The sequence below is a fragment of the Schistocerca americana genome, chromosome X, assembly GCF_021461395.2.
Source record: "Schistocerca americana isolate TAMUIC-IGC-003095 chromosome X, iqSchAmer2.1, whole genome shotgun sequence".
Lineage (NCBI taxonomy): Eukaryota > Metazoa > Arthropoda > Insecta > Orthoptera > Acrididae > Schistocerca > Schistocerca americana.
Genome location: NC_060130.1, coordinates 747,181,284 through 747,193,923, shown reverse-complemented (window position 1 = coordinate 747,193,923; position 12,640 = coordinate 747,181,284). Strand labels below are relative to the sequence as shown.

The following is a 12,640-nucleotide window of genomic DNA, read 5'->3' as shown; positions in this document are numbered from 1 at the left end:
AATGAGCAGAAACATGCTAGACGGCAATGGTGTGTGGAGCGACGTCATTGGGGACAGGGGTATGGCATCAGATAGTGTTTTCGGACGAATCCTGGAAATGAAGGCCACATTTTGGTTCAGCACAGACAGAGGGAGCAATATCGCAGTGACTGCATTCGCATAAGATATACAGCACCAGCTGAAGGACTTATGGAATGAGATGCTATTGGGTACAACCACAGATCACAGTTGGTGCCTGTCCAGGACAGTGTGACCTACGTGAATGACATCCTACGACCCATAGCCATACCCTTTCTGCACAACGCACCAGACGCCATTTTTCAACAAAACAATGCACGACCACATTTTAATGCACAAACACGTACCTTCTTGGTGTCACAGGATGTCGGACGTTTGTTCTGGCCCACCAGATCACGAGACTTGTCGCCAATGGAAAATGTGTGGGCTATAGTGTAACGAAGGGTGCGGCGCTGTGATCCAGTGCCAACCACCACAGATGAGCTTTGGAACCAGGTGGATGCAGCATGGATGGCTATACCACAGGACGCCATTCGCACGTTATACGCGTCGATGCCATAACGCACGGAACAAGTTAACATGGCACATGGCGGACCATGTGCCTACTAGGCAGCAGGACACATGCTGAAAAGAGGTGACTTAAACGCTAATGATTTCCGTCGAACATACTAATGTACATGTCCTGTGAATATGAGCGTCCTATCTCTAGTCGTTCAAGGTGTTCAGTTTTTGCTGAACATGAGTGTAATTCTGTTAGAGACGGTAAAGGACTTGAATGGAATGGATAGCGTCTTCAAAAGTGGTTGTACGATAAACATCAACAAAGGTAAAACATAGGTAATGGCATGTAGTCGGACTAAATCAGGCGATACTGTTAAACTTAGATTAGGAAATGAAACACTGAAAGTAGCAGATCAGTTTTTCTACTTGGACAGAAAAATAGCTAATGATGGTTGAAGTAGAGAGGATATAAAACGCAAACCGATAATAATAAGAAACGCATTTGTGAGAAAAAAGTGATTTGATACATGTAATATATATTTAAGAGTTGGGAAATCTTTTCTGAAAGTATTTGTATGAAGGGAAGCTATGTACGGAAGTAAAACGCGAACGATAAACAGCTGAAACAAGAAGACAATAGGAACTTATGAAATATGGTTCTACAAAAGACTGCTGGAGATTAGACGGGTAGATCGAGTAACTAATGAAGTAGCACTGAATCGAATTGGGTAAAAAAGAAATTTATGGCAGAAATTGAACAAAAACGGGATCGTTCTATAGGACACATTCTGAAATATCAATGAATCATCAATTTAGTAACGGAAGGAAGTGTGGGGAGTAAAAGCTGTATAGGATGATCAAGGCTTGAATACAGTAAGCAGATTCAAATGTATTTAGGTTGCAGTAGTTATGCAGACATAAGGAATAGACTAGCGTGGAGAGCTGCATCAAACCAGACATCGGACTGAAGACTTCAACGACGACGACAACGACAATCACAACAACAACAACAACAACAGCAATGTGGTTATTAACAAGAGGGAGGCGGTGTTTGGCGGAACAGGCGCAATTGACGAGGGTATAAAATGGCTCTAAGCACTATGGTACTTAACATCTGAGGTCAACAGTCCCCTACTTAAACCTAACTAACCTAAGGACATCACACACATCCATGCCCGAGGCAGGATTCGAACCTCCGTCCGTAGCAGCAAAGCGGTTCCGGACTGAAGCGCCTAGAACCGCTCGACCACAAAGGCCGGCGACGAGGGGATAATTAAAGCCAATAAACGGCTTTTGTTTTCTTGGGTACTTTACTTTAAGTGTTGCAATATTGGCCTGTCTTTTGACCTTCGTAGCTTTGTGCTATTACCTAGTTTTGTCATTGTGCAAATTCCCACAGATGTTGAAAGAAACCAGTTGATGGGAGTGTGTTACTGTTTTAAATGTACATTTTCTAAACCAGTACACTGAGTTTGTGGTCTTCATGAATGCCATCAGACTGCTACAAGGTCTTTATAATTGGTATTGGAATAGCGAAAATTTTAACCCTGTCTCGTGAGTCAAGCCGAGGTTGGCGATCCTTATCAAGACTCTTTTGTAAAGTCACAGTGCATGGAGTTGATCCCAATTCACCTATAAAAGTTTCCTTGCTAAACAGTGCTGCCACACTTCACGTAATTTGTCTCGAGCACCGCACACCGGCGCGAGAGCGTAGATTCTGGCGGGAACGATATTTTCGCGACGCTACGATACTACAGGAGGCGAATCGAAGAAACGTTTCAACATGTCGCCTTAATAATTTAGTGATCCTTATCTCTCGTGCTGATATGTAAACCCGTGGCTTCTCAACAGCCTCTATATCGCAAAATTCAAACTCCAGACTCGGCCTGACTTAGCAGAATCAGATATCTGCGACATGCGAACTACACCACAAATGACGTTCAGACTAGTAAGCTCCTGGAACACGAGAAATTTCCCTGCTTCGAGTTTCAGATGTAAATATTATCCTTTAGTGTTTCATGGTCTCTATCAACCCTGTTTGCAAATGATTTTGCAAAAACATATATTTTTTTCTTTAAGTGTTTTACCCAAACATATAATGACGGAAAAAGTTGCAACATCAAAAAGTAATTAATGTAGAGTAATGAAATTTCGAGAATACATTTGTCTGGGTGACATATTTAACTGATTAATGTAACCGCGAGATAAGCCATTGCAAATATGAAATTAAACTAAACTTAGTCCGAACAGGCCATGAAGGCCCAACGGTACCGACCGGCCGCCGTGTCATCCTCAGACCACAGGCATCACTGAATGCGGATATGGAGGGGCATGTGGTCAGCACACTGCTCTCCCAACCGTTGTCAGTTTTCGTGACCGGAGCCGCTACTTCTCAATCAAGTAGCTCCTCAGTTTGCCTCACAAGGGCTGAGTGGACCCCACTCGCCAACAGCGCTGGACTGACCGGATGTTCACCCATCCAAGTGCTAGCCCAGCCCGCAATTATGAAATGCTGGTACATTAATAACAGATGTAACCACCAGAATTTTGAATGGACTCATGCAAACGTGCAAACATTGTGTTGTACAGTGCCAGATGTCAGTTTGTGTGACGGAGTTCCATGCCTGTTGCATTTGGTCGGTCAATAAAGGGACGCTTAATGCTGCTTGAGGATGACACTGGAGTTGTCGTCTGAAGATGTCCCATATGTGCTCAGTTGGAGTCAGATTTGGTGATCGACCAGGCCAAGGCAACATCTCGACACTCTATAGAGCATGATGGATTACAACAGCGGCATGTGGGCGAGCGTTATCCTGTTGGAAAACACTACCTGCAATGCTGCTCAAAAATGGCAGCACAACAGGTCGAATCACCAAACAGACCTACAAATAAGCAGTCAGTATGCGAGGGATAACCACGAGAGTGCTACTGCTGACATTCGAAATTGCACCGCAGACCATAACTCCAGATGTAGGTCTAGTGAGTCTAGCACGCAGACAGATTGATTGCAGGCCCTCAACTGGCCTCGTTCTAACCAACTCAACACCATCAATGGCGCCTACGCTGATCCAGCTTTCATCAGAAAACACTACAGACCTCCACCGTACCCTCCAATCAGCTCTCGCTTGACACTATTGAAGTCACAAATGGCGGTGGTTTGGGATTAGAGGAATGCACGCTACAGGGCATGTGGCCCGGAGCTTTCCTTGAAGTAGCCCATTTGTAAAAGTTCGTTGCGTCACTGTGGTGCGAACTGCTGCTCAGATTACTGCCGAAGATGCAGTATGCAGTACGATGCGCCAGAGCCAGACATCGAACACGATGGTCTTCCCTCTCGGTAGTGCCACGGAGCGACCATACGTCCTCGTGACGATCGCTGCCAGAAACCATGTAAAGTGGCTACATTCCTGCCAAGTCTTTCTGCAGTATTGCAGCTTCTGGTAACCCTATTACATGACTTCCTTCAAACTCAGTGGGGTGTTGATAATGGCGTCTTTTTCACTCGCTATGTCCAGTCTCAAAGGTAAGTAACGCCCACGACCGTTACGTAGTGCATTTAAAATAAACCTAATTTGCATCCTCATAGTGGCGCTAACAGCGCCACTCTTATGCGACTGGCGTGAAATCTGAGTAGACATCATCTTTCAGATGTAGAAAAGGCCTACCAACTTTCGTTTATGTCACATAACTCCTTCTTGATGTTGCAATTGTATTGCTTTCGGTGTATTTCAGCAAATCAACAACATGTGTTTGAAGAACACCAGTAAAGAATAAAAAATTAAGCCTGTATATATTTCCTGTTACTATTGTGGTTTCTGTTCGCTCTCCTGCAGAACGCAAGTTTCAATCACGGTCTGAACCATTAAGAACATTCCATTCAATTTTAGTAAAAAGCTTGTAACATAGATTCCCGGCTCACTGCCGTTTACTCATTTCTATGGCTATTATAAGGGGCAGTGCTACGAAAACGAAACAGATGGAGAAAGTAAGTGAACCGCTTATTATTTGAAAAGTAATCGATGTAACTGTTAATACATTTATCCCACTATGAGAGAAGACGGCCAATGTCTTGACGAAAAAATGTTTGCGGTAACCTACGGAACCATGATTGTACACAGGCATCCATTCCGTCAGCTTGAAATACACTGCTGACGGAAAGGATTTCGGGCACAAAGATATCTTTCTGAAATTTGGCGGAATTACTCCTCGGGCATGTCTGTAAGGAGTAATACGCTAATTTTAGTTTTAATTTATTCATTAGTTACTGAAAAAAAAAACGTGACCAGAAACACACGACAAAACTACAATTCTTTCTGAAGCGTCCGCCATTTTATTAGTTTGTCAAATTTTAAAAAAAACCGTGCCATTGCTCCATGAGCAAATACTCCATTGGTAAGAAAACTGTTTGTCATTTTATTCGTGGACACAGCTCATTTTGGACACAGCATCCATAACTCCACAGACAGCGGGCTTAATGATGACAATTTCTTATTAAAAAATTAGTAAATGTTGTTCAAGGATCAATAAATAATGTGCAATGATTGCTTCATTATTTTCTCCAAAACAAATCGTAAAATTCGCTTACATTATAGGCTGCCTGCCGAGAATGGACCCTTAAATCAGTGGAGCAGTACGTCGTGTAATTTTTTTTCGCGCACCACATACCTCGTCGATTCTGGCATTCACAAGTGTGAATTCGCACGACGGTACTGAAGCTCGTAGGCTCAAACGAAAGACATGTTTCATTATTTATGTAAACTCTGTGATTGTTGGGAAGTGGAGTTCAGTTTTCGTTCCTTCTGTTCTGGAAATTTATAACGCTAGAAACAACACTCAATTTCGTTGTATCACGTGTGAGGGTAACTATCTTAATGAAGTGAGAAAAAAAAGATTCTCTGACGGAAATTTCGGCTTATTTTCATTATGTGGTTTATTTGGAATCTAAAATTATGTTCGGTACAGCACAGTCGCGTCTGGAAAACTATCTGTTAGTAATATATAATAATATAAGCGAGCATTCAAGCATCCGATAGCTATTCCCGACATTTACGGTAAGGATTTTTCCACTGTCTTTATTACGTCCGTCTGGAAACGAATTAACTGTACCATCGTTAATAGATATGAAAGCCGCTATATCGCACTGTACCCCAGCACGTTAATATTCGTAGATTCTCTCCAAAATAGACCACAAGGGCTCAATAATATTGAGATCTGATGACTGTGGTGGTCAGGGAGATGCCACAATTCATCCTCGTGCTTATAAAACCCGTCCTGGACGACGTGGGCTGTGTAAACGGGGGCCCTGTCGTCTTCGAAGAGAGTATCACCACTGGGGAACAAATATTGTAATCAATGGGATGGACCTGATCAGCCAGAATGGTCACATAATCCATAGCAGTAAAATGCGGCCCTACAGAGTAACCATGAGGCCCATGAATACCACAAATGGCTGCCCAAATCATCATCGAACCGCCACCATGTTTCACTCTTGGGACGTAAATTCGGCCAGAAGTTGCAAACAGTGTGATACAAGACCCATCGGACCAAATGACTTCCTTCCATTGCTCCATAGTCAGGCTTTATGGCTTCGGCACCACGTTTTCCTGTTACGGGCACTTGCATTGCTGATGAGTGGTTTTGGATTTCCAGCTCGCCCTACAATTCCGATCTCATGAAGTTCCCTTCGTGTCGTTTTGGTGCTGACACGGTTCGCGAGTGCAACATTCAGTTCTGCAGTGATGCCTCTTATTTCTTGCCACATTCCTCTGCAATGACCGTGGGCACCGCATTCTGAAGATTTTAGAGCTATATGTGCTGCATCTACGTCTTACTTCTGCAGTACAATACCCAGTTACATGTGTCGACGAATGATGTAAGCCTTCTTGGCAGAAGGAAAAAAAAAGCGACGTTCGTGCAGGCTCACCTCTGATGTCAACAATCGAACTTATCCGGGATGTGTTATTCCAGCGAACTACCTGTAACAGTCCTGGAAATAAGGCGGACGATGTTTTGCGAACTTGCTCTGAAACTTTGTGAAGGAAGGTAGCAATGTGGCGAGTACTGAGATTATCAGCAGTGAATGACGCCGATATGTAGCTCGTATTGCTGTCTGCGTGATCGTGTTTCTTAAGAGCACTTGATTGTAGCCTTTGATTTCTGTTTTATAGTGACGTCTTAGGAGAGCGGTTCCGTTAAACAAAGGTTTCTATGAAAGTTATTATTTGACTTTTTTGGTTTCATCTGAAGTTTGTATGCCCGTTACGTTCTTTCCATTTGTTCCTTAAAATATGGTGTATTTCTGTGTCTACTAGGTTGCGCTTAGTGCACAGGCCAAGCAAAAGTTCTTCCTTTGCTTGAAGAACGAATGACAACATAAAATCTAGTAATGAAAATGAAATGATCGTATGACGTTGATGGCAGGGAGTTCCCACCTAGGGAAGTTCGGCCGACGAGTTGCAAGTGTTTTCAGCTGACGCCATATTGGGCGACTCGCGTATCGATGACGATGAAATGATGAAGAGGACAACAAACATCCCATTGCCGAGCGCAGAAAGTGTCTAGTCCGATCGGGAATCGACCACGGGCCCGCTGCAAAGCAGTAAGACGCGCTTACCACTCAGCTAAGGGGGCGACCAAACCCAGTAAATACTTAACACGAAGAATTATTATTAATCTACAAGCATTATTTTATTTAATCAGAACTATGGAATATATCAGATGCCGAAAAAAAAACTGTTTTGCTAATTGGTGTATTTAGAGTACACGTAAAGATTTCAGCACGCCTTTTATTATTCTAAATTAGATCATCGTATTGAACCCATGGTTTACTGATCAAACGTGGAAACTATTGCTGACTTCCCTCTAGTAAAATGGGGAATGTACAAAAGAGCACAACTTCATGTGTAAGTTAGTGGCAACATTGCTACCACTTTTAGTCGGAGAACAACTGGCATTCTCTCCTACGTATCTGTATTGCACTGTTCTGACAAATCATATTCACTGCATGTTGTTAGAGCTGTGTACATTTTAACGATTTTACTGATGGGCTACAGCCAGCTGATTTGGCTCTGCTAGTTGTAGGCAACAAATGTCTTCATCTCACACAACCATTTACTTTATTGTATATACCCTATAAATTAATGGAAGTGCTGTTGCCCTGTGCTATCCTTTACAACTGTTAAATGAGTAGTGGAGAAAACAAAAAAGTAGATCGAATTATTCACTTACAAATAGGGAATTTAACAGAAATTTACAAAATTACATCACCTTCAAATATTTGTTCACTGGACACTTGCGCCAGTGTTTCATTCTTTGAAATAAATAATTTTTAAAATAATTCAAATTTACGAGTCGTAATGACTCCAGCTATTTCTGTTGCTGACGCAGGAGAAAGGTGTGTTGAGAAGGGTGTGTGTGTGAATTCATTTTTATTTTATGTTTGGGAAAAAAAATCTCCTGCCACTGGGCGCTGTACGACCATATGACGTGTCGTGTTGGTGGAGCCACATTACAGTCCGTGTTTCCCGCAGTGTCTCGCGTAATTGCTTTAGCCCTCGAAGTTCTTAATATTGGTTAACTTCGGTAGTGTGGGAATAACTTCAGGAAAATTATCCTCTTCATTCTGAAAAGACGGAGAGACATTTTTTTCACATTGGTTCTCCTATCTTCGGTCTTTCTGATGAAGTAGTCTTCATCTGTCCCCATTGTTGCTTGGTTTGTGAGTCCTATTCAGGTGGTTTCCGCAGCTGATTCCCCCAACAGGAAACCAAACTTGATGTTGGAATGCTTTTCTGTCGTGTACGCGACTAAAGTAAATGGCAGAATACTCGAAACAATGTTTACGGAATAAGGCACAATGACTTTAGTGACATATCTCTGCGGATGATGGTTGGTTCAATAATTAAAAGCAATGTATGTGTGAGTGGCACCTAGCAGAAGAACTCTCAACTACTGCCTCTCCACCTACATGAGAGGAATTCTCGGTTTTGGATTTTTCCTTGAATAGGGGGGTTCACTTCGCATTTTGGCAGTAACATCCGGCGATGAACCAAGGTCTTGAGAACAGTTCAATCCACCTGTCTCTATACCAGCTTGACGATTCATATATCTCGCTGTTGAAAAAGCCTGTGCACTTAAAACACACACTTGTGTTGGCCATGGAAACTTAATGATAGTAATAGAGTCAAAAAAGTGGCGTGTCAAGTTTAGCATTTTGTGATGTAATAATAATGCATTACACAAATCAACAAAGTGTGCTTAAATAGATAATTAAATTCCATATCCTTGGCAGGCATGTACCTGAGTACGTCCTGTACAAATCACCAGATCCTGTTAGGCAGAGCCTCTGGCTGCTTCATAGTTGCACCAGAGGATAAATTTCTCACCTCTGAACTGTTGACTGTCGCTGGGTTGTTTAAGCTCTTCGAAAGCCGGAGTCTGTCTTTGACGATGTGTCTGGATGCTTTGATGAGGGGAGTTAGCCGGTCGGTTCCAGCAGTGCTTCCCTGTATATGAAAATCAAAAGTCAGTCAATGATTAGTTTGGAAGCGTACATGTTGTACGCCTAGACCCGAGAGTCTCCCAAGTAGTGCCTTCCTGCACTCTGGGGACGCGCTACCGAAAGACTGTGAAATTTTGATTCCGTCCCCGCCATGTTCATAAGGCGTGCATAACAGCTTTACCTGTCAGCTGACAGCCAGGTTGCTGCCAGCTGCCGTGCTATGTGAGTTCACATATGTGGTTAGGAGCTGGGTAGGGATTGGTGCGGGGCTTGGCATGCGCGTGGGGGCGCATATGCAGTGTCCGCTTACCAGGTAAACGTGGTGGCTTAGTCCGACAGAGGTATCTTTAGCAGTCACTCAAACTTGGCAAACAACAATGTGCAAACGAGGCAGGCGGTGTAAGTTTTCGTTAGCAAAGTAGGACATGCCCCAAGATACACACCGATGAGAAAGAAAAAAGAGAGGAACATACTGAAATCACTGAAGCAGGTAAATATTCAAAAAACTATACAATATTTTATGCCGTATATGATTTCTATCCCCCTTACAAATAATCTATCGTCATATAATAATGGTTCTCGAAATGTCTCCCCACGTGTTATAATTCATGTAGGCTATATATTACCCAGTTAAAATTTAGCTATCAGTCAATACGCGACTTTAATCTCCACAGTATAGCTTTTAGCAGAATTTTTCTGGCCCTTAGTACCAGTAAAATTATTCGATGACTTTGACCGCCTTCTCAGATTTCCGATTCGTGATTAATGTATATCTGATTGCTTAGAGAATCTGCATGAGTGCATCTTGCTTACTGATGCAGTGTTATTACTAATCAGGTAATTTTATTTCCTATTTATTTAAACAGTTCAATTGATTGTCCTCCTGGAAATTTTGTCCCTGTAGTTTACTTCAGTGCATGTCGTACCACTTTGCTATGCCTTCAGTAACTGTGAGTTTTTACAGGCAATTTTTTGTTTCCTAGCTCTCTTATTCTATACGAGGATTTGTTCGCAGTACTATACAACAGGTCTTGGCTATGATTTTACAAGTCGGTTTCCTTGTTCTCAGTGTTAACAAGCAGAAAACTGTCATAATGGCAAGAGATTGGTAGCATAATAACAAGTACATGTACTGTTTAAGTTAAAGAAACTGCTGGTTTCGGCCTGTTGCTTTCTTTCTAAAACCTAAAGTTTTTAACCAGATTTTGCGCCTCCTGGGTGAACAGTGATTTTTATAAATAAAGTCATGTACAGTACATGTAAACAATTGTCACTGTGCAAGGAGTCAAGTGCACGACTATACATGTGGTGTAATGGGTATAAGTGCAGATATTTCTATTGGTTACTGAGGACGGTGTACTGAAAAACATTACAACAGTATTTACGTCATATGCAGACTAATAATTACAGCTATTACAAGTCGTATGTTTTTAGGTTGGTTAGTATCTCTAACAAGGGAACCTCCCCATCGCACCCCCCTCAGATTTAGTTATAAGTTGGCACAGTGGATAGGCCTTGAAAAACTGAACACAAATTAATCGAGAAAACAGGAAGAAGTTGTATGGAACTATGAAAAAATAAGCAAAATATACAAACTGAGTTGTCTATGCGCAAGATAGGCAACATCTAGGAGAGTTTGAGTTCAAGAGCGCCGTGGTCCCGTGGTTAGCGTGAGCAGCTGCGGAACGATGGGTCAACGGTTGAAGTCCGCCCTCGAGTTCAAATTTTAATTTCTTATTTTCGCAAAGTTATGATCTATCCGTTCGTTCATTGAAATCTCTGTTCACTGTAATAAGTTTAGTGTCTGTGTTTTGCGACCGTACCGCAAAACCGTGCGATTAGTAGACGAAAGGACGTGCGTCTCCTATGGGAACCGAAAACATTTGATCGCAAGGTCATAGGTCAACCGATTCCTCCACAGGAAAACACGTGTGATATATTCTATACGACACTGATGAAGGCATGTGCGTCACATGACAGGAATATGTTGTCGACCAACCTAACTTGTACACTTGGCAAATGGGTAAAAAGATTCATCTACCTTGCCCGATTTAGGTTTTCTTGTGGATGTGATAATCACTCCCAAAAAAGTGATGAAAACATAAGAGTTTGTCACATAAACTGAAAATAAAATATTAAACTTTCCACTGGAGGTAGGACTTGAACCAAGGACCCCTTGTTCCGCAGCTGCTCACGCTAACCACGGGACCACTGTGCTCCTGAGACGAAAGACGGCGCTCTTGAACTCAAACTATCCTTGATGTTGCCTATCTTGCATATGGACTACTCAAATTGTATATTTTACTTATTTTTTCATAGTTCCACACAACTTCTTCCTGTTTTCTCGATTGATCTGTGTTCAGTTTTTCAAGGCCTATCCACTGTGCCAACTTATAACTAAATCTGAGGGGGGTGCGATGTGGAGGTTCCCTTGTAAGTATATGTAGCAAGAGCAAGCATTAATTCTTATTTTCCCCTGGCCATCTGGTCAGGTGCTGCAGTGTGGAAGTTTGGATACAGAACAATAAGCTATACTGACTGGTGTAGCCCACTTAGTGGTGCAGTTACGACCGTCCAGAAAACATCAGGTCTTTAGTTTGTGGAAAGACTGTTCAACACAGGGAAAAACAACCAACACACTGCTGTGTGTATATATTCAGGTACCACTCATAAAAGTATTTGTACTTATACCCGTTACATTCCCTGTTGTATTAATCTGCAACTGAATTAAAGTTTGGTGCTCTTTGGACATTCAGTGTTCCTGTTTTTCGGGAACACTGTCTTTCTGACCAGGTTGAACATGACACAGGATATCAGCAGATTTATTCGCGGCTCTGTCATTGTGGCCAGATGAAAGGAGCACACCATCTCTGAGGTTTCGTAGACGCTAGGTTTTTTACCGACCACCACGCAAAGGATGTACCGCGAGTTCTTGGACTCTGATGATATCATTACGATCTACATGACAAGGGTTTGGGGTCACTGTGGACAATCTCAGAGTATAAAAAAGAATTCAAGGGCCACAATGCATGGAAGCAATCGCTAGTTCAATACTTCAAAAAACATACAAGAGTGATCACACCACCCACAGACCTCATTTACGTAGGCTGCAGAAACCACGATCTGACACGGGTACCTTTGTTAAGAGAGTGTCACGAAGTACCGACATTAGAAAGTTAACCTAGCCGCCTAATGTCAGGAGAATTCAGACACGCAGAGAAGATCTGAACTGCTGTAGAGAGGACAGAACACGTTTTGATCTCCGTTCCAACAAATGTCTTTGAATTAGCGTAGTTTGCAAACTCTTCTGACGCCTTTTGGGTCCATGTCACAACTACTTAAGAGTGCAATGTTCTACTAGGGATGTATCACATATCCAGCTGTTCATGGTATATTTCTCAATAGGTTCTGGTTTTCTGAGACTCGGTGCTGATGTATAATCATTTACTATTATATTTGAAGCGATTCACATTTATGATATGTCAGTCTACGCTTTAGGGTTCTAAGATCGATGGTCTGAATTCGACAGAAGTGTTTTCTGGAACCTTTTCCGCGTTTATATAGTCATTTGAGGTGTGTCTGATGTTATGGTAAGTTGTTATGACAGTGAAAGAGTTGTTT

At 42.3% G+C, this 12,640-nt stretch overlaps 1 protein-coding gene across 1 annotated transcript in view; it reads right to left on the bottom strand.

Moving 5' to 3' along the window:
- LOC124555153 overlaps positions 1-12,640 on the bottom strand; it is a 725,477-nt gene that overhangs the window by 310,004 nt on the left and 402,833 nt on the right. The window contains exon 3 of the mRNA XM_047128972.1: positions 8,904-9,023. Within this exon, the coding sequence (XP_046984928.1) occupies positions 8,904-9,023 (120 nt within the window). The remainder of the gene's footprint in view (positions 1-8,903; positions 9,024-12,640) is intronic.